Source organism: Danio rerio, chromosome 6 (genome assembly GCF_049306965.1).
Source record: "Danio rerio strain Tuebingen ecotype United States chromosome 6, GRCz12tu, whole genome shotgun sequence".
Lineage (NCBI taxonomy): Eukaryota > Metazoa > Chordata > Actinopteri > Cypriniformes > Danionidae > Danio > Danio rerio.
Window position 1 is genome coordinate 18,314,893 of NC_133181.1, and position 22,091 is coordinate 18,336,983.

Below are 22,091 nucleotides of genomic sequence, written 5' to 3' on the forward strand. Positions count from 1 at the left end.
AATCTCCAGTGTTCTTCAGATAAATCTCCACTGATGCTCTTGTGAGTTTCCTTCTTCTGCCTGTTGTGTGTCCATTACTTGAACACCTGCCAAAGACGAGACATCTAGCTAACTATCTAAGCCCACCACCACCCCCTTCCTCTTGGAAGGACATCTATTTTTTATTCATTTATCCACCTATCTATTCAGTAAAATGACTAACCAGACTATCAGTTTCTAGTCATTGCTGAGGTGTGAGTCCCGTTTCTCCACATGCCCCAGTGTAATCTGACATACAAGACAAAAACAAGACTAACAAAACTCTACATGCTGCTGATCTCCAGCAATAAACAAAGTTTTCTCCAGTGCTCTTCAGATATATCTCCTCTGTTCCCTTGTGACTCTCTTCTTTCTGCTTCACTCCAGTCTGCAAAAGACTAAGACAGCACCAACAGAGCCCTAACTGATGGCTGAGCTCCTGCAATGCACATGCTGTTCTCCGGCAATTAAAAAAAATCTCCACTGATGCTCTTGTGAGTCTCTCTCTTCTCCCTGCTGTATGTCCATTACCTACAATAAATAACAGCCACAGAGAAGACATCTAGCTAACAATCCATGTCTACCACTACCCTCTTCTTCTTGGAAGGACATTCATGCCATGCACCTATCCACCTGTTTTTGAAGGATATTCCTGACCATCAGTGTCCAGTCATTGCTGAGGTGTGTGATTCCTTTATTTCTCCACAAGCTGCACTCCAGACTGTAAAAGACAAAGACATGACTAACAGAGCTCTACATGCTTGCTGAACTCCTGCAGTGCACTAAATGTTCTCCAGCGTTCCTTAGACAAATCTCCACTGATGCTCTTGTGAGTTTCCTTCTTCTGTCTGTTGTGTGTCCACTACCTGAAAAAGAAACGCCTGCCGCAGAGAATACATCTATCTATCTAAAGCTGAGCTCAGACTACAGAAGTTTTAATCCAATTTATTTTGACCTCCTGAGAATCGGAGATGAAATCTTGTCGAGGACTTTTATCGGTTCCAATTCTCAGCGCAGATTATCTGGTAATGTGAGCAGTTTAAAGATAGAATCTTGCACCTCGCCATCTTGAACACAAATTGCAGCCTTCCTGATCATAACAGACATGATTGAAATCCAGGATTTGAAATCGGGCTAATCACAGCAGTTCAAACCTATTCAGTATTAACAAAGCCATGAGCTGGAGAGAATCATGTTGCTTTCAATAAATAAATAAATATATCTGTGGCGAGGGGGCGTGGCCGAGAGCCGTGGGAACGGGGTGAGGCCACCGCGTAAGTGGATACACCTGCGGTGCACACCTGCCTCGGATCCCACGGAAGGAGCTCTGGACCATAAAAGGAGGACCGATGGCAGAGGAAGGCGAGAGAGGACCGGGCCCGGGCATATTGTTTTACTTTTGCTTTCAGTTTGACGGCAGTCTCAGTGAGGAGCTGCCGTCCGTTTGTTTTGGTTTAGATGGCAGTCTCCGTGAGGAGCTGCCGTCATTGTGATTAATAAATATTTTAAACCTGCGTCGGTTCTCCGCCTCCTTCTTCCCGGCAGCCAAAGGGCCGTAAACTTCATTACAATATCCTTTTTTTTGAATAAGCTTGAATTATCCTTTATTATTAGCCAGATTTAACGTTATTCTTATAGCGGTGTGCAGATATTGATGACATGTGTAGCCGGGCACTAGAACGTTGTCAGTTATCTCCAAAACCCAAAATGATTCAACATATTACAGTTTTTCTCAGTGGCTTTGTTGCATTTCTCACAACACTATTTACATTTGCACAACAGTTAATGCATTTCTCAAAACTATTAGTCATTTGTGCACATCATAGTAGCAGTTTCTCATTCCTTCCAACAAATTGCGAATACTTTTGGACATGTATCAATTGCTTTCATACAACTCTCTGCTGTTTATAAAATTATTATTCGCTTATGTCATGTCAGTCAAAATAAACTAAACTTGTGAATGCTGAAAAGTCATTCCATTTAAAAACTAATAGTCCTCATTTCATTACTTGAGTCATTACATACAAAAATGTTGAACTAGTTGTCGAAATCTGACAAGCAAATTTTATAAAATTTTTTTACATCTTTATTTTCCAGAAAATGTCTTCTAAATTGAACAATTTCATGAATGATTTACAGACCTGTGTATGTTGTAGGTTCAGTTGCAATTTGTACTTAATGTTTGAAAGTTGTGCACAGCACATATTGTTTACAGTTGTGCACAGCTCTGCCCAAAGGGAGTTTATGTTTGATGTAAATAAGAGTGTATTTATTCTTTTGCACAATGCTGTGAATAAATTAGAATCGCAAAGAGCATCTGCAGTAAAAATGTGAAAAATACATATTCAGTGTCTTGTAATCAGATTCCTGACTAAATGCAGTGATGTCTAACTTTACTGTAGTTTTCAAATGGGTGAGCAAATAGTATATAGTGCTGTCTTAAGCATTTTCAGAAAGTGTCACCAAAATCGAACTTTATTACATTGAAAAAAAATAGAGCAAACTGTCATAATGAAAACATGACAAAGCCATTTGACTATCTTTTTATAAACACTTGCCAGGACTTTTCCTCTTGATGACACTGACACTCTCATTGACATCAATACTTGCTTTTGAGGAATGAGCTATCCATTTTGAGTAAGTGACTCACTTTTTCAGGTTATCATCTAGGTTTAGCAGTTTGTGCTAATTGTTTTGAGAAATGCATTAACTTGTGCAAATGTAAAAAGTGTTGTGAGAAATGCACCAAAGCCACTGAGAAAAACTAAACTGTGTTTTTATACATTTATTTATTTATTTTTCTGTGATGACGATAGAATGAGTTCAATAGCCTATAAAAATAATTATATCTTGTGTTCTGTGGCGCAGTTTTCATATTTTGTACTTTGCACACATTTAAGATTTGAGGTGGGCTAAAAAATTAGCCAAATATTCTCCTCATGTGTTCACAGCAACCAGATTTCATTATCGGTTAGGTTTTTAAAACTCCTATAGTCTGAGCCCAGCTCAAGCCCACCACCACCCCCTTCCTCTTGAACATCTTTCGGTGATAGGTGATACCTGACCAGCAGTTTCTCATCATTGCAGAGATGTGATTCCCTAAATTCTCTACTCCACTCTGTAAAAGACAAAGAAAACATCAACAGAGCTCTACCTGCTTGTTCAATACTATCTATTCGTCCGTCCGTCCATCCATCCAAAGAAAATACCTGACTCTGTGAAAATGTAAATATATAAATTAAAATGTTTGATGAAGTTAATTTGATTCAACTTAAAAATGTAAGGCTGTACCTAATTTATCACGATAGACTTGTGATTATTGAGGTGTGTTTCCCTGTTCTTCCACATGCTCCGTACAAATCTGCAAAGAGAAAGATATCAGGTCTATAATTAATCTTACTACATTTCTTTGGAAACTAACTCCATTTTTCAGTCTGTTCAAGCAGTTCTACCTCTTTGCCGATTTTAAATTTTCTTAAAAAACTTTTGCATGAATTTTAAATTATGAGAATTCTGAGAAACACAAAACAAAAATGTATAGAATTATCTGTTGTCTGAGACCTGACTCTGATGGCGGAGAAATAATGTTATTAAGTCTAACTTTCTTGACTCATTCATCATCTCTCCTTTGTGCTTCATACAAAAAAAGCCTCGTATAGTCAAAATATGATCATCCTCATATTACTTAAACAGTAGTTTTGCAGACTTGCAAAACTTACTGAGCGCAGACACCACTGCATTAAAGGCTGTTATTCTGGTTTTATGAGTGGCATGTATTTTTTTCAGTGTGCATGTTAAACAACCGGGATTCACAGCAGAAGTAGAAGCAGCGGTGTGTGAGGCACACAAGAATGGTTTTCTGCACACATGCGTCAGTTTGTTCTCGATTAAACTGTTGCTTTATTTACTGCATTGCCCCCTTTACTGGAGCACGTGCCTCCGTATATGGGGTCTAGCGACACCCCTGGTCAGTCTCCTTTTCTGTCTGTTGTGTGTTCATTAACTACAATTTAAATAGTTGCCACAAAGAAGACATCTTTCCAACTATCTATGCCCACCTCCACCCCCTTCCTCTTGGAAGGACATCTACTGTATTTACCATCTGACCAGCCATTCATTCATTAATCTATCATCCATCCATTAATCCAAAAAAATCTAACCAGGGGTGCGTTTCCCAAAACCATTGTTAGCCAACTAAGGTCATGCGCATCAAAGAAAGTCATGTGATTTTGTTTTAACAGATTATGTAAAAAACTAGGAGTGATGGTACAGCATAAGGCAAACAAGTGGACCGACCACAATGTAGAGCATCTGACATGTTGTTTTGGTCATTCTAAAATCATTCAGCCAAAGTTCATCCTTTGACTGGTTCAGTATTATTATATCCAGGCGCAAGTCATTTATTATATAAGAGAAAGGACCACAGTGTTTTCTCCTACCACAGCAAATTCCCTTTTTCTTTTTTATATTTGGTGCCGGTTTATCAGGAAGTGACCAGTTTTGTTCTCTTAGATGGAAACAGTGCTTTATTCATAAATGTCTTATGCAATATTCCAGTTTTGTGGATAAATCTCTTTGGATGGAAACACAGCTAATGATAACTAGGTGTAAGTCTTCTTGCCACACACACTTGTCATCGTGGCTTTAATGTCCTTAGGAGACATCCAAATTCCAACTGCGCCAAGTAAATTAAATAAATAAACTGACCCAAGTGTTTCTAATCCCGCTGAGAGTGGACTGATGGATGTTGAGACAATCCCTCAGATCCTGCTCTTTCTGACCAGCGACAGGTAAACCAGGAACAGGAACCATTGGTCAATCAGTGGAAGGCATTGGCTCTGGTGCGGAGCAGGAGTCTTCATGACAAAAATGATGATCATTACCTGGTAAAGTTAACAGACATTAACATCTCTGGTGTATTTTGTAAATAACACATGACTTCAGATGAACAACAAATTCCACTGTATCTCACATTTCACAGTTTTATGGACAAACTTTAATTATATTATTATAAACATTTCTCAAGTAACATCTTATGACAAATATAAAATATATCCCAAGTAAATAACTCAAAAATGAAATTATAAACATGTAAACACTTTAAGGAAATAAACAGTTTTTTCCCCTTTAAAATACAAATATTACATTTCTTGTATAAAAATTTGTATAAATAAAACTTTGTGATCCTTTTTGTTGAAAATATAAAGTAGTGATGAACAATATATTGTTTGAGCATCGATATCGCAATGTGCGTATTTGCAATAGTCACAATGCAGGATTAATTTTAATAATGATTAAAAGATAAAAATATTATCAAAATTTGACATTATTTATCTAATGATGACCATGTTATTTTACATTTGATTGTTTCGTTTCTGTACTTGAATACTGTTCCACTCCCCAGAAAAGCATAAAGCACTGTTTATTTATTTATTATTGCTTGTAATTTGTTATAATTTATGCAGATGAACTGCATAGAAAAAGTCTTGATCATCCAAGTCGAGCTAAATTAATAAAATCTTTCCAAATATAGCTATTCAAATCATCTGGTGAAATTATATTCCTATCGCAATGTATATTAGAGCAAAACTAAAAAATTGCAATGTCAGATTTTTCCAATATCGAGCAGCCCTAATATAAAGGAATTGACAACACTGCCAGAGAGTCTTTCTCAGCCTCACGCATGCTAGACGTGAGCTAACTACACCTACATTGAGGTATAAACAGAATAGAAAACTCTTTTTCAGTACATGATAATGATATATACATCATACCATCCAGCCCTACTGCATTTATTTATTGCTATATTTAGTTGAAAAATCTTATTATTAAACTTTTAACAGAGCAACTTAAACATATACAAGAACAAGGTACATAAAAAAAGAAAACAAATACAAGGTGAAATAATATTAATTAAAAAGAAAAAGGTAAAAGGTACGAAAAAATACATAAATAAAAATAAATAAGTAAATAAATAAATGAATAAATAAATAAATAAAGTTAGGGGAAAGGGGGGGGGGGGGGGGGGGTTGGGGGGATTACATTTTAGTATTTGGGTTAAATCTGTTCTCAAAATATGACAGGAAGGGTCTCCAAAGTTTGAAGAATCTATTATTTGAGTCCTGGATGTTATATTTGAGTTTTTCAAGCTTTAGATACGTCATGACATTTTCTACCCATTTAGTATGTGTTGGTGGTTTAGTTGACTTCCACTGCAAAAGAATAAGTCTTCGGGCCAGCAAAGTAGAGAACGCTAGTGCATTTAATTGACCTGCTGGTAGTGAAAGATTTTCAGGTGTCGCACCAAATATTGCCATTACTGGATCTAATAGTATCTCCTTTTCACATATATAAGAAAAAGGCTCAAACACCACAGTCCAAAATGGTCTTAGGGATGGACATGTCCAGAACATATGACCTAAGGTGGCCTCGTCTCTGTGGCACCTAGAGCATGTTGGGTCAATTTCTGGAAATATTCTGGACAATTTGCTTTTAGAAAAGTGCAGCCTTTGAATTATCTTAAATTGTAATAAACCGTGTTTGACACAAATAGATGTTGAGTGAATTTGCTTAATTGTTGATTGCCAGACTGACTCTGGAACTATATTTCCTAAGTCATCTTCCCACTGTTTCTTTAGAAAATCTAGAGATGGTGCAGCTGCTCTGTGAATCAGACTGTTTACTTTTGATATCAGACTACCCTCAGATGCATTTAGATCAAAGATCTCCTCAATCCAGCTACTTATGGGAGGAGCTGAAAGTGTATTAAAATACCTTTTTACTAGACTTCTTACCTGAAGATATCTGAAGAAATGTGATTTAGGAATATCCAATTCTTTAGTCATATGTTCAAATGACATAAAATGACTTCCTTGAAAAAAGTCCCTTGCATATCTGAGTCCCTTTCTAAACCAGATCTGAAAAGCATGATCAATTAAGGATGGTGGAAATAATGCATTGGAAGTAATGGGTAATAAAGAAAGTGCTTGCTTTTGCTTAAAATGCGTCCTAAACTGAGCCCATATCTTTAATAAACCATTGACTATAGGATTGTTTGGCAGATATTTTCTATTAAGTGGTAGTGAGGCACAAAGCATTGAAAACAGAGAAACTGTCCCACAGGATGCCTGCTCCATCTCTACCCACTCAGGTTCATTCTCCTGATTTTCAGGATCTGTCAGATAAACAATTTTTTCAATGTTACATGACCAATAGTAATACATAAAGTTGGGCAACGCCAGTCCCCCAACTTCTTTCTGCCTTTCTAAAAATGCTTTCCTAATTCATGGAATGCTTTTATTCCATATAAAAGAAGACACCTGTTTATCCAGCTCCTTAAAGAAGGATTTACGAATGAATACTGGGACATTTTGAAACAAAAACAAGAACCTTGGCAAAGTAGACATCTTAACCGCATTAATTCTGCCTGCAAGAGAGATAGGCAATAAAGACCATCGGTTTAAATCTTGTTTCGTTTTTTCCATCACTGCATCAAAATTACATCTAAATAGCTGTTTGTATGTACTGGTCACAGAAACTCCCAGGTACTTAAAAGATATATTACTAATTTTAAATGAAAATTTACTGAGGTCTGACTGTTTTGCTATCTTATTAATTGGAAATAATATACTTTTACTGAAATTAATTTCTTATCCTGAAACTGCCCCGAAGCTATTTATAAGATCTATTGTTTTGGGTATGGAACTATCAGGATTGGATATGTATATAATGAGATCATCTGCGTACAGTGAAACCTTTTGAGTCTTCCCACTCCTATTAATGCCTAGCAAGTCTGACTCTTTCCTTAAAGCTATAGCTAGTGGCTCTATTGCTATATTAAATAGGAGGGGAGAAAGGGGACAGCCCTGTCTGGTGCCTCTATATAAAGGAAAAAAGTTTGATATTACCTTGTTAGTTCTTATACAAGCAGTTGGATGCGAATTTAGTATACTAATCCAAGTGCAAAAACCAGGACCAAAGCCAAAATTTTTCAGAGCTGTGAATAGATATTCATACTCAATACGGTCAAAGGCTTTATGAGCATCTAATGACAATAGCACCTCTGGCAAATGTGAACTTTGTGAGTAAAGTATATTAAATAGTCTCCGTAAGTTGCTTGAAAGCTGCCGCCCTGCTATGAATCCTGTTTGATCTTGATGAATAAGTGTTTGTATGACTGGATTAAGCCTTGCTGCCAAAATCTTTGCTAATATCTTGTAATCATTCGAATGTAAACTTATAGGTCGATATGAGTCACACTTCAAGGGATCCTTACCTTTTTTGTGTATAACAGTGATAATAGCTTGTGACATAGTTGGTGGTAAAGATTTCTGCTCAGTTATTTCTATAAACACCTTTTTGAATATTGGGGATAATTTGTGTGAAAATGTTTTATAAAATTCAATTATAAATCCATCAGGGCCAGGTGCCTTTCCGCTTTTTATTTGTTTGATAGCTTGTTCAATTTCTTTTATAGATATGGGTAGTTCAAGATTATCCTTGTCTTGATCAATGATATTGGGCATTTCTATTGTATCAAAAAAATGGGATATATTCGCTTTATTATTTGTCTCGGATGTATATAACTTTTCATAGTATTTTTTAAACTGCTTGTTAATGTCCAACTGATCTGTTATTGACATATTTATAGCAGAAATAATTCTTATAACCCTTACCCTTATAATCTTAATTGAAATACAAAAATGCACTTCCTGTTTGTTTTTCTGTTAAATTGTCAGATTACGTATATCTTAGGAATTGGGCATGACTAACATATTTAACCACGCTGCTCCAACTGTCAGTTTTGACACTAAGCAGAAATGGTGAGCAGGAGGTGTCTGTTAGGTTTTAATAACTTTGCCCAAACACTTTTCCCAATCTTTCGGAATGAAATGCCTACTTTACTACATCCAATCAGCTCGCAGTACAAAAAACAAGCCACGCCCACCGTTGTGTCATTTAATATTCAGTTTCTCTAGGAACTGTGTCACAATATAAAAAAAAAAAGTCGCAACTTCCGGTTCATGCAGACTTTAAACATTTTGTTTACTGGAGGTGAAAAAAGTTCAAGATTTACATTTATTTGAAAACAGTAAAGACTCAGTTCTTGGTTATTGGGTATAAAATCAATTTTATTGTTAATTTTCTTTAAAAAAAAGGACAGAATATAAACAACCATTTTTCATTATGAAAAACATTTAGATTACTCTAGGCTTGTTTTACTAATTTATATTATATATTTTTTTCATTGCATAGTCTCATTTTAAAAACACTTTATACCAGTTTGCACTCCGAGCTGGTGTGTGTGCAGGTGTGCGTGTGTGTGTGTGTGTGTGTCTTCAGCTCGTACAGCTTCACACAGAGGCTCACAGATGCAGCAGAGGAAGCTCAGGATCAGGATCTGTTCTCCTCAGTTCCTCTGCCCCTCCTGCTCTCCTTCTACAAATCATTGACAGCGTTTATCTACACTGAACCTGACAATGCAAGCCAAGCCATGACTGCTGGATTCAAATAAGTGTAATGTCACTGGCCACCTGTGCAGTGCAACCAGGGATGGCTCTCAATGTCATCTAAACTGGGCCGATCAGCCGGTGCTGCACTGAGACACCAGCGAATCAGCTGACGGCACTCTGTTACACACAACACCGTCTTCAGAAACACACAACAACACACTTCTGCTCGCTCGCCAGGCTATCTCTGAATGTGTCTGAATCTCTTACCTGTTGACAAGCTCCTGGGGAAGGTCAGTCTGCTTCTGGACGTGATCCTCTGTGCGCCTCTGAATGGGAAACGGTCACACAGGATGTTGTAGAGCGTCACTCCTACTGACCAGACTGTAGCTGGAGTCGCATGGTAGCGATGTCTACGAAACCACTCGGGAGGAGCGTATGCAGGAGTGCCTGAGAGACATAAGAAGACCACAAACATCTGCTCAACATGCTCCAGTACAGACAAATTCCCTTTAGTGGATCAGCAGAAGTTCACAAACATCAACAGAACGTTTCCTTCTGTAACTCAAACTCACCTGCAAAGTATTTGTAGGCCGAGCGCTTCAGCAGATCTCCACAGCCGAAGTCCAGCAGCTTGATGTCCTGGGACTCTGTGGAGATCAGCAGGTTTTCTGGTTTGACGTCCCGGTGCAGGACGCCGCGGCTCTCGCAGTGTTTTAGGGCCGCGATCAGCTGCACCAACACTTTCTTGGCCAGACGCTCATCCAGACAGCCGTTCTCCTCACAGAAGCTCTGGAGATCTTGGCAAGGATCCGGTCGCTCCAGGATCAGGATGTAGCGTCTGGGACGGTCAAACCAGTCCAGCAGCTGCAGGACACTGGGGCAGGCAGGAGCTGACGTGACACGGGTCATCAATGCCACCTCCAGCGGCAGCCGACCCTGACCATCCTGCAGGACAAACCCTCCATTATATCCAGAACTCAATCAAACACAGCAAACACAACAGATTCACATCAAAACATACAACTTTCAGTCGCTCGGGGGTCCGGTCCTTCGACACGTACTTGATGGCCACCTGCAGACAGAAAAAGCAGAGTAAATCACACCTGCCTGATTGTGACACATGACATTTACTGACAGCAACATTTCTAAAGCATGTCTGAACAAAGGAGGGAAGAAAATCTCTTACTGGTAGTCCATCAGACCTGCGCATCCCAGCAAACACAGAGCCGAATCCACCTCGTCCCAGCAACGGGCCCTTCTGGTACAAGTCTGCAACACAGAAAAGCACAAGAAATGAAGAAAAGAGAGAAAGAGAAAACATGCTGCGGTCTCATCAATGACAAATCATTTCCAAACTGAGCCATAAGATCTAGAAGATGAGCTGTGCTGACCTCTGCGAGAGCGTTTGGCTGGTCTGCTGGACGAGGTGGACAGTGTTTGCTGGCTGCTGCTCTGCCTTTTCCTCTTGCTGTTCCTCTGGTCTGTGGATGCAGAATCAGCCAAATGTGAAGGCACAGGAGCCAAAAAACCAGGAAGCTCAGTGGTGCTGTCCCGTGTATCTTCTGTGCATCAAAACATTTTTAATGAATTTTTTTTTGTTAACTTCTGTAATCCTTTTCATATTAGTCAAACACCATACAGCATCATACAGTGATATACAATGACAAACAAATGAAAGATTAAAAACACTCACCTCCTCTTTCTTCACCCATGTGGGACATGGACAATCTCCTCCAACCTGCAATAAAACAGACAAATACAGACAAATATAAAAAATAAATGTAAAACAAAGTAAAGAAAAAGAAAAAGAAGAAAAAAAACGAAATAAAAAAAGAGCAACAAAGTTGTTTAAAAAAATAATCAGAAAAATAACGAAAAAAAGATGATTAGAGAAATTGTGCTCTTTAAAATAAGTCTTTTTCTCTCAGAAATCCTCCAACAGCTTCAGAAAATCTCAGGAATCGCACAGAAATGCTCTGCAAAGTCGCCTCGTCTCTCAACCAACAGATTGCGATGGGTTTGATTGTTTTTATATGCAGTCAGAATTCATATCATAACACGCGTTGCTATAGCAACTAACATTGTAAAATACAAATAGCCAAAAAGGGGTATAAATCCGATTAGTTCTAATTAAAAGCTCTTGTTATTAAATTAAAAATGTATAAAAATTTAATTTCCGGAGTAATTTTCAATTGGCCAATCAGCTTTCATCAACACTGCGTCATCAACATACACTGATTGAGCTATCGAAATTAAATTAAATGAAATACTAAAAGCCTTATTTAATTTAATATCATTGTTGTTTATTATACAATTTATTTTATTTAAAAATATAATTCATTAATATACCTAAATTGTGCGTTCGCCATACATTTATTACGCAAGGAGTGACGTCAGGGACGTCAGTCACATGACCTTTCGTAATGCCCTGCTTCAGCGTGATTCGGCAATAATATGAAATTTAGCGTAAATAAACTCCTAGAAATGTGTTTCTCTGAAAATAATACAATATTTTTTCTGAAAACAGTTTATGATTCCTGTAGCTCTCCCGAATGGAGAACAATTTCATCCTTGTCCACTTCTTCATTATGGTAAGTTACATTTATAGAAGAGCTCGTTTGTTTAGTACTGTTTATTAAAATCTTTATTCTTGAATTTCTGTGTGATTTTCGTTAAATGTAAAGGTTTTTTTTTTTTTTTTTTTTTTTTTTTTTTTTTTTTTAATTGCTTCAAGAAACTGTATAATACAATTTAGAATATAGTAAAAGATAACAGTTCTTTTACACAACAATCACATTACATACACAAGATAAGAGTAAAACTAAAACACAGTACATAAAAAAAAATAAAATATAAATAAAAATAAAAAAAGACAGTATAATAAAAAAAAAGAAATAAATATTCAAGTAGCATGAAAGATCTCATCATATTTGCTCAAGAAAGAAGTACATTTCTTATTTTCAATTAATCTAAGAGATTTAATTAAATGTTCTATTTCACATAAGAAGTCAATAAAGATTGGATTTTTTTTAAGAAACCTCTGTTTGTGAAAATAAAATTTCCCAGCAAGTATAAGAAAGTTCACAGTGGCTTCTAACGCCTTGTTTTGGTTTTCAAAATAGCAAATAACATCCTTAAGGTACAAATTACCACTTATATTAACCTTGGAGAAACAGTATGAGCTTAAATCATCCCAAAACAGTGATGATACATCGCAAGAAAAAAATAAGTGACAAATGTCTTCACTCTCATTCTTACAAAATGTGCAAATATCAGTAACATCACAATATTTGGATAAAAGTGCATTACATGGGTAAATATTGTGCAAAATTTTAAAGTGCACCTCTTTCATTTTATTAGGAATACAGAATTTATATGGTAATAACCATGTTTTCCTCCATTGAATATTAACAATTATGGATCCCCAAAAAAACTTTCCTCTAGGAGTGATTGCGTTATGTGACTGGGACACTTGACGTATAAACTTATTATTGCATTCTTTACTAAGAATAGATTTTCCTCCTAGGAGTAACTGTGACAATTGTTTGGTACCTGCCTCATAACTAAGAGCAGCTTTCATCAGACATAATAATCCACTAGGTATAGCCTTTATAATTGACTTGAATTCCATATAGCGAATAGGGAATTGATACATGTTTATAAAACTCTCATAAGTTAAAAGATCACCGTTACTGTTAAAAAGATCAGAAACAAAAATAATGTTTTTGTTAAACCATTTATCCCAGAAAAAAGATTTATTATTTATCTTAATGTCACCATTATTCCATAGAATGGTTTTGTGGGGTGAGAAGTTGTGGCTGTAAGTCAGTTTCCAGGCTAAAAGAGCTTGTTGATGGAATTGAGCTAATTTAATAGGTAATTTACCAATGGAGTAATTGCACTTCATTAAAAAAGAAAGGCCACCAATCTTTTTAAATATATTGTTTGGAATAAAATACCACATAGAGTCTGAACCAAGCAAACATCTCTTTAGCCAATTGATTTTAAAAGTATTATTGGTGTCATCAAAATTTAGGACTTCAAGACCCCTCTCACTCCTTTTATTTGATAATAAATGTTTCTTCAATTTGTGAGGCTTATTATTCCAAATAAAATCAAGAAAAATTTTGTCAATTTTTTTAGAGGTCTGATTATCTACTGCTAAAGATAATGAGGGGTATACAAATCTAGATAACCCATCTGTTTTGGTTAAGAAGACTCTGCCTAGAATTGATAAATCTCTTTGGAGCCAACTATTAAAAATATATTTTACTTTAGATAATCTTGTTGAAAAATTTAAAAACTGTCTGCTAATTAGATTTTTTGTTATATTAATTCCTAAGTATTTTACTTCCTCTTTGATCGGTATATTTTCAATTTTTGCATCTAAGGTGTCATACAAGCAAATAATTTCACATTTTAATAAATTTAGTTTGAGTCCAGAAGCATCTGAGAATGCATTAATAATGGTTAAAACAGGAGACACTTGATCTTTATCCTTTAAAAATAGTGTAGTGTCATCTGCCAATTGTGATATGCGAATCTCTCTGTTAAAGATATTAATACCAACCAAATTATTATTGTGTAGAATATCTATAGATAGAGTTTCTACAACAAATAAAAATAAGAATGGGCTCAAGGGACAGCCCTGTCGTATACCACGAAGCACAGGAAATCTTGGTGAAGTACATGAATTTAGAATTACACAACTATTAATATCTTTGTACAACATTTGTACCACATTAAGAAATTTTAAGGGGAATCCAAAGGCTTTCAAAGAGTCTAAAAGGAATTCATGCTTTACGGTGTCGAAAGCCTTGTAAAAATCGAGGAATAGGATAATAGCATCAGAGTCTATTTCATTTGTATAATCAATTAGATCCAGCACAAGTCGAGTATTGCAACTAATATGACGCCCTTTTATAAATCCAGTCTGCGTTTCATTTATAATATAATGTAAATGTCGTTTTAATCTTTTGGCAAATATGGAAGCAAGTAATTTATAATCAAAATTTAGAAGTGTAATAGGACGCCAATTGTCAATAATAGTTGGATCTTTGTCTGGTTTGGGAATGAGAGATATCACACCTTGTTTCATAGTAGGGGTCATTGTTTCATTCTCTAAACACTCTTGAAGCATTAAAAGAAAGGGTTGCTCTAAAAATTCCCAAAAATGTATAAAAAATTCTAATGTTAGGCCATCAGAGCCAGGCGACTTCCCTTTTTTCATTAATTTCATTGCATCCCTAATTTCATTTAAAGAAATTGGAGCTTCACATAATACTTTAAACTCATTACTTATCTGAGGTATATAGTTTTCTATTTGTTGTAGGTAAGATCCGTTTTGGCTTGCATGAGAGTCAAGGGAATATAGGTTTCTATAAAAATTTGAAATAAAATTTCCAATGTCTTCCTGATTTTTTGATAAGGAATTATTTATTTGTAGAGCAGAAATACTCTTTCTTTTAAAATTTCTTTTCTCAAGTGAGAAAAAGAAGCTTGTATTTTTCTCTCCTTGCTCAATCCACTTTGCTCTGGATCTAACAAAGGCACCTTTAACAATTTCTATATACAACTGGTCTAATTCTAATTGACAGGATTTTAACTGAGTAATTTCTTGAACAGAGAGATTTTCTTTTCTAATCAAGGCATTTATATTATTTAATAAATTAGCTTCCTTACTGGCATTAACCACTCTTAAGGCTTTAGATCGGTTTATAGCTAGAGTTCTAGCTTTAAATTTAAAATAATCCCAATCAGCAGCATGTGACTTACTCACACAATTTGAGAATATTTCATTAGCTAAATGTTTAATCTGACTATTAAAAATTTTATCGTTTAACAAATTATTATTCAATTTCCAGTAACCACGTAAGGTATTCTCCTTACGATTCGTTTGCAGAACTAGTCTAATTGCTAAGTGATCAGAAAATGGAGCATACTGGTGACTTACATCAAATACAAATTGTAACAGCTGTTGAGAAACAAGGAAAAAATCTATTCTAGATTTATAAGTTTGCAGATTATTACTCCATGTGTATTCCTTCACATCAGGATGAAAATGTCGCCAAGCATCTGTTATTTGAAGATAATCACACAGAGTATAAATAATGTCATTACTGCGACTCATTTTTGGGGGATATCGGTCATATGAATTATCTAAAACCTCATTAAAGTCTCCAGCAAATATAACAAAAGCCTGATGATATTTATTCTTTAAAGCTTTAATTTTTATCTGTAGTAAAGAAATAAATGCTTTATTGACGGAAGTTAAATTGTGGCCATATATATTAACTATTATAAAGACTGCATTATCAAGTTTAGTGACAAGAATAACCCATCTACCCTCTGTAGAGGCTAGAGATTCAACAATATCTCCTTTAAATTTATTGATGAGAGTGATAACACCCGCTGAATGATTAGACCCATGACTAAAATAGGCCCTATCACCCCACTGTGATTTCCAAAAACGAACCGTTAAATGTAAAGGTTTCTCTTCTGCTAATGTCGGTGGTGACGCAATCAAGTTTTACGGAAAGCTGATTGGCCTATTAAAATGATAGTTATTTAATTTTATAACAAGAGCTTTAGATTAATTATTACTATTAATAATTAAGATTTAGAAAATCGAATAACTGCATGAATTATATTTATGAAAATAAAATAAAAATATCTCAGGCACGCAAGGTCACGCCAATGTTAGTTGCTATAGCAACGTGTGTTATGGTATGAATTCTGACTGCATATAAAAACAATCAAACCCATCGCAATCTTTTGGTTGAGAGACGAGGCGACTTTGCAGAGCATTTCTGTGCGATTCCTGAGATTTCTGAAGCTGTTGGAGGATTTCTGAGAGAAAAAGACTTATTTTAAAGAGCACAATTTCTCTAATCATCTTTTTTTTAGTTATTTTTCTGATTATTTTTTTAAATGCAATTTTGTTGCTGTTTTTTCATTCCTTCTTCTTCTTCTTCTTCTTCTTCTTCTTCTTCTTCTTCTCCTTCTTCTTTTTCTTTACTTTGTTTTACATTTATTTTTTATATTTGTCTGTATTTGTCTGTTTTATTGCAGGTTGGAGGAGATTGTCCATGTCCCACATGGGTGAAGAAAGAGGAGGTGAGTGTTTTTAATCTTTCATTTGTTTGTCATTGTATATCACTGTATGATGCTGTATGGTGTTTGACTAATATGAAAAGGATTACAGAAGTTAACAAAAAAGATTCATTAAAAATGTTTTGATGCACAGAAGATACACGGGACGGCACCACTGAGCTTCCTGGTTTTTTGGCTCCTCTGCCTTCACATTTGGCTGATTCTGCATCCACAGACCAGAGGAACAGCAAGAGGAAAAGGCAGAGCAGCAGCCAGCAAACACTGTCCACCTCGTCCAGCAGACCATCCAAACGCTCTCGCAGAGGTCAGCACAGCTCATCTTCTAGATCTTATGGCTCAGTTTGGAAATGATTTGTCATTGAAGAGACCGCAGCATGTTTTCTCTTTCTCTCTTTTCTTCATTTCTTGTGCTTTTCTGTGTTGCAGACTTGTACCAGAAGGGCCCGTTGCTGGGACGAGGTGGATTCGGCTCTGTGTTTGCTGGGATGCGCAGGTCTGATGGACTGCCAGTAAGAGATTTTCTTCCCTCCTTTGTTCAGACATGCTTTAGAAATGTTGCTGTCAGTAAATGTCATGTGTCACAATCAGGCAGGTGTGATTTACTCTGCTTTTTCTGTCTGCAGGTGGCCATCAAGTATGTGTCGAAGGACCGAACCCCCGAGCGACTGAAAGTTGTATGTTTTGATGTGAATCTGTTGTGTTTGCTGTGTTTGATTGAGTTCTGGATATAATGGAGAGTTTGTCCTGCAGGATGGTCAGGGTCGGCTGCCTCTGGAGGTGGCATTGATGACCCGTGTCACGTCAGCTCCTGCCTGCCCCAGTGTCCTGCAGCTGCTGGACTGGTTTGACCGTCCCAGACGCTACATCCTGATCCTGGAGCGACCGGATCCTTGCCAAGATCTCCAGAGCTTCTGTGAGGAGAACGGCTGTCTGGATGAGCGTCTGGCCAAGAAAGTGCTGGTGCAGCTGATCGCGGCCCTAAAACACTGCGAGAACCGCGGCGTCCTGCATCGGGACGTCAAACCAGAAAACCTGCTGATCTCCACAGAGTCCCAGGACATCAAGCTGCTGGACTTCGGCTGTGGAGATCTGCTGAAGCGATCGGCCTACAAATACTTTGCAGGTGAGTTTGAGTTACAGAAGGAAACGTTCTGTTGATGTTTGTGAACTTCTGCTGATCCACTAAAGGGAATTTGTCTGTACTGGAGCATGTTGAGCAGATGTTTGTGGTCTTCTTATGTCTCTCAGGCACTCCTGCATACGCTCCTCCCGAGTGGTTTCGTAGACATCGCTACCATGCGACTCCAGCTACAGTCTGGTCAGTAGGAGTGACGCTCTACAACATCCTGTGTGACCGTTTCCCATTCAGAGGCGCACAGAGGGTCACGTCCAGAAGCCGACTGACCTTCCCTAGGAGCTTGTCAACAGGTAAGAGATTCAGACACATTCAGAGATAGCCTGGCGAGCGAGCAGAAGTGTGTTGTTGTGTGTTTCTGAAGACGGTGTTGTGTGTAACAGAGTGCCGTCAGCTGATTCGCTGGTGTCTCAGTGCAGCACCGGCTGATCGACCCAGTTTAGATGACATTGAGAGCCATCCCTGGTTGCACTGCACAGGTGGCCAGTGACATTACACTTATCTAAATCCAGCAGTCATGGCTTGGGTTGCATTGTCAGGTTCAGTGTAGATAAACGCTGTCAATGATTTGTAGAAGGAGAGCAGGAGGGGCAGAGGAACTGAGGAGAACAGATCCTGATCCTGAGCTTCCTCTGCTGCATCTGTGAGGCTCTGTGTGAAGCTGTACGAGCTGAAGACACACACACACACACACACACACACACACACACACACACACACACACACACACACACAAGCTAGTCTACAGTAGACAAATGTACAGTTTCTTGACCACTTAGAGAAAAACGGGGACAGATGTTAAATAAATCATGAACAATAAAGTTATTTTATTCGCAATTACAGCAGTTGTTTTTTTCTTTACTGGTTTCACTAAAATGTAAATGTTCAAACCTAGGGCAGCACAGTGACTCAGTGGTTTGCACTGTAACCTCACAGCAAGGTTCACTGTGTAAAACATATGCTGGATATTTTGGCGGTTCATTCCCCTGTGGCGAACCCTGATGAATAAAGGGACTAAGCTGAAGGAAAATTGATGAATGAACACAGACACTGGAGGAATTAGGAGACTCTGTTCAGTCAGATATGATCATGCTGTCTGTAGTGTGCTGAACTAACTAGACCAAACCTTTATTTGCAATATTTGATGTCTGAATTTAAATCATAAAAATCTAAACTAGCCGAATTGTTTTACTTAAACACAGATCTGTCGATAATAAACTCAGTAAATGTCCGTACACGCATGCTGATATTTAACAAATGTTTTTTATTTTGAATGATCTTCAATTTTAGGTAAAAAAGAAAAGTTTGTATGAGAATTTGAAATGAACAATATTGTGTTTTTGTGGACATGGAACTACAAAATTTCAACATTGAAGCGTGCTGAATAGTTTTTTGATATAGTCTTCTACAACTTCTAAAAAATACAAATACTAAACTTCTTAAGAGAATTTAAAGTAAACACTACTGTGTTTTTCTTCTTTGTGCACATCAAATTGCAAATTATCCCAATATAGTGCAATAAATCTCTTTTTAGGACGATCTTCAATTTCAGGTTAGAATACAATTATAATTTTGAAAATAATTTAAAATGTACATATTGTTTTTTCATGTGTAGGTCAAAGTTTCAACAGCTAAATCATTTTAAAAAGCATGTGCTCAAACTAAAAGAAGTAAAAAAGTGCTTTTGTGGTGCAGGGTCACGTCTCTCCTCAGTAAGTGATCATAGACAACACAAGGGGGCAATGTTCAGCACAGAGAATCACAATTTAACTAAAACGTATAAGACAGCGTGTTTTTTTTATCATCTCAACAGTTTGTCTAATGAAACACACAATAATTTAACATTTATTTTAACAAATACAGCTCATAGTGTTAATAACATTGTTTACTTTACACTTTGTACCGTGATCATGATGATTGTTTGTTATGAGCAGGGCCGGATTTAGTGATTTGGGGGCCCTAAGCAATTCGAGTCATGGTACCCAGAAGTTCTACAGTAATAAGCACTTTTCATATTTGCTTATTTATTTAGCTGTCTTTATCTTATAGCACTCTGTCTTCCCTTCGTTATTTTTATCTGAACACAATTTCTACATTTTAAAAGATTTGTTTGCTTAAAGTGAGTTCACAACTAAAAATAATGAACAAACTATTTGTTTTCTAAAACTAAATTTTCATCTGATTTGACTGCTGGACTGATCCATGATTGGGGGTGGGGGGACTCAATTGCACACATACTAATTAAGGTAAAATGTATTAGAGCCTTGTCCTACAAAATATGACAGGAAATGACTTTATTAGTATTTATTGTCTGCCTCCAGACTTCCTTGGGGCCCTAAGCGACTGCTCTCTGAACTTAACATTTAAATTTCTTTAAATGATTCACCATGTCATTTAAAATGATTGGTTGTGCTTGAGATTCTGCCTTGACAACCGCGCTGATTGTTCAATATATGTTATTTGACTCAAGGTGGTCATTTTGCTTGTGATTCTGAATTCTCCTGAAGCGCAGCAGGACAGAGGCACTACCTGAACCCATCTGACGAAAGAGAAAAGTTAAATTAGTTAGTACATATTTAAATGCTGATATATTTTTTTCTTAATTGATATACACGCTGGGGCAACACAGTGACTCAGTGGTTAGCATTGTCGCCTCACAGTAAGAAGGTCGCTGGTTCGAGTCCTGGCTGGGCCAGTTGGCATTTCTGTGTGGAGTTTGCATGGTCTCCCCTTGTTCACGTTGGTTTCCTCCAGGTGCTCCAGTTTCCCCCACAAGTCCAAGGACATGCGCTATAGGTGAATTGGGTAAGCTAAATTGTCCGTATGTGTGTATGTCCTGGTCCTCCAGGTTGAGGGTTGATCGTTGGGCTAACAACCCACCTCGTAAACATATTCTAGTATAAATCACTGGCACAGAAAACAAACAAAACCTACGTGAGACCAAGAGACTTTATTAAAAGAAAAATCAAGAAATTAAGTCATACAATGCGTCATTCAGCAGCAATCATAACTTAAAGATTGTAGTCAGTTCTTGTTTTCTAAGACCTTAAATAAATGATTATCTTTGCAAAACGCATGATCTATTTTGTATATGGTGACATAACCTGTTATATGATGTTATACTGGATAAAGACTGCCAAGGGTGTTAAGACATTCAGAATAACACTATTTCAGACTCAGAATCTGGACATGATTATACAATTATAAGTCACTGGAGCACAATTAACTGTCTTTAGAAATAGAAATGACAGAACCAAATACATATTCATTTTTACCTTCATAAGTATCCTTGCAATGACGTGAAAATGAGATCGCAATGAAAAAAAGAGATTTTATGTCATATTATTAATCACATAAAATCTTACAGCAGTCAACACTGAAATCCATACATAATACATTACGTTTGAATGAATCCCATTTCTGTGATATAAATAATAAACATTCTGAACAGAGAACTGTAACATTGAGCAAATACAGCAGAGATACAATAGAACTCACAATGTAGTCACTATCTATTAAAACCAAGTTTGGAAAAAAAAGACCTTGAATATATTTATTGATGCTGTAAGTTGTTTGTTTCAACTGAGTGAACATTTGACAAGCTTAACAGCAAATGACCTGTTAAAAAGTCACAACATTACATTCAAATCAGCTTCTGTTACTTGCTGCTTTACTTTAATCATAGTTGCGTTGCCCAAAAGGGTCAGTTCTTACATGATTAAATCAATCTTTCTTAAGTATGTCTGGACGAATGTGACACCGTCACACTTTCAGATCCAAGTCAACGCAGCACATCACAGTAATAAACAAAGATGTAAACAAAGTACATTGCTTTATGAACTATTACAATTACTTGAAGCACAGTCAACATTAATGAAGTCGAGCCAAGTAAAAATGTCAAAGATTAAACAATCAGGCCCTTCTGAAGGCTGAAATAAATCATTAAACACTGACTATCATCTGGTTTGTAATCAACAACTATTTTTAGACCAAAGAATATCATGTGCTGAATGAAACAAACTGTGTTACAAAGAATAAATCAAGAATAAATGTCACCTTCAAATGTAAAACATCATTTTGTTTCCTATAAAAAGCGATTAGTTACTTTAATGAAGGGATCAAAACCGCTGCCTTAAAAGTGACCAATTGACTTCCCTTAAAAATATGAGGACCTATTAAGTTGACTTATCTTACCTTTTTATAGTCAACTAATTGCTTTTTACAGCGTAATTAAAATTAGATTTTATTTTCTCAAAATCACAACATTTATGACTGCCCGTTTCGCCACTTACAAATTTAAAATGAAGCATATTTTCATACAATTTATTGCTCACATTACATGTATGATAACTTAAATACATTTGAATATACTG

General features: G+C 36.6%; 2 protein-coding genes across 8 annotated transcripts in view; one reads left to right on the forward strand and one right to left on the reverse strand.

Moving 5' to 3' along the window:
• The window catches only part of LOC137495853 (serine/threonine-protein kinase pim-3-like), a 51,391-nt gene that overhangs the window by 25,725 nt on the left and 3,575 nt on the right, over positions 1-22,091 (forward strand). The window contains exons 1-9 of one of the 3 annotated variants that reach the window (XM_073953870.1): positions 11,866-12,061; positions 16,542-16,586; positions 16,717-16,887; positions 17,010-17,092; positions 17,207-17,257; positions 17,334-17,706; positions 17,832-18,011; positions 18,102-18,197; positions 18,293-18,553. In XM_073953870.1, coding sequence (XP_073809971.1) covers positions 12,001-12,061; positions 16,542-16,586; positions 16,717-16,887; positions 17,010-17,092; positions 17,207-17,257; positions 17,334-17,706; positions 17,832-18,011; positions 18,102-18,197; positions 18,293-18,321 — 1,089 coding nt within the window. In that variant the 5' untranslated portion in view covers positions 11,866-12,000 and the 3' untranslated portion in view covers positions 18,322-18,553. Of the gene's footprint in view, positions 1-11,865; positions 12,062-16,324; positions 16,587-16,716; positions 16,888-17,009; positions 17,093-17,206; positions 17,258-17,333; positions 17,707-17,831; positions 18,012-18,101; positions 18,198-18,292; positions 18,558-22,091 lie in introns of those variants that run through there. The other 2 variants (XM_073953872.1, XM_073953871.1) reach the window with 2 other exon arrangements.
• Positions 187-11,475, reverse strand: LOC137488147 (serine/threonine-protein kinase pim-3-like). Of its 5 annotated transcripts, XR_012407767.1 has the most exons (11): positions 11,164-11,475; positions 10,862-11,032; positions 10,657-10,739; positions 10,492-10,542; positions 10,043-10,415; positions 9,738-9,917; positions 4,726-4,901; positions 3,310-3,379; positions 3,079-3,136; positions 652-739; positions 187-549 (listed from the first exon to the last, which is right to left on the reverse strand). XR_012407767.1 is itself a non-coding variant. In XM_073953880.1 (8 exons), exons 1-8 carry the CDS (start codon positions 11,189-11,191, stop codon positions 9,428-9,430), a joined length of 1,011 nt encoding a protein of 336 aa, XP_073809981.1. In that variant the 5' UTR covers positions 11,192-11,475; the 3' UTR covers positions 9,127-9,427. The 5 variants fall into 5 exon arrangements, 2 of the variants coding, with proteins under 2 accessions (XP_073809982.1, XP_073809981.1); XR_012407768.1 differs by lacking the exons at positions 187-549; positions 652-739 and having other exon boundaries at positions 2,820-3,233; XR_012407766.1 differs by lacking the exons at positions 187-549; positions 652-739; positions 3,079-3,136; positions 3,310-3,379 and adding exons at positions 9,368-9,456; positions 9,552-9,647 and having other exon boundaries at positions 4,524-4,901.

Excerpts from the sequence above, each read along its gene's own strand:
- LOC137488147 (XM_073953880.1), bottom strand. The coding sequence starts at position 11,191 with ATGTCCCACATGGGTGAAGAAAGAGGAG. Across the intron at positions 9,918-10,042 it reads GGCCTACAAATACTTTGCAG|GCACTCCTGCATACGCTCCT; the intron begins GTGAGTTTGAGT and ends TATGTCTCTCAG. Across the intron at positions 9,457-9,551 it reads TCCCTGGTTGCACTGCACAG|AAGGAGAGCAGGAGGGGCAG; the intron begins GTGGCCAGTGAC and ends AATGATTTGTAG.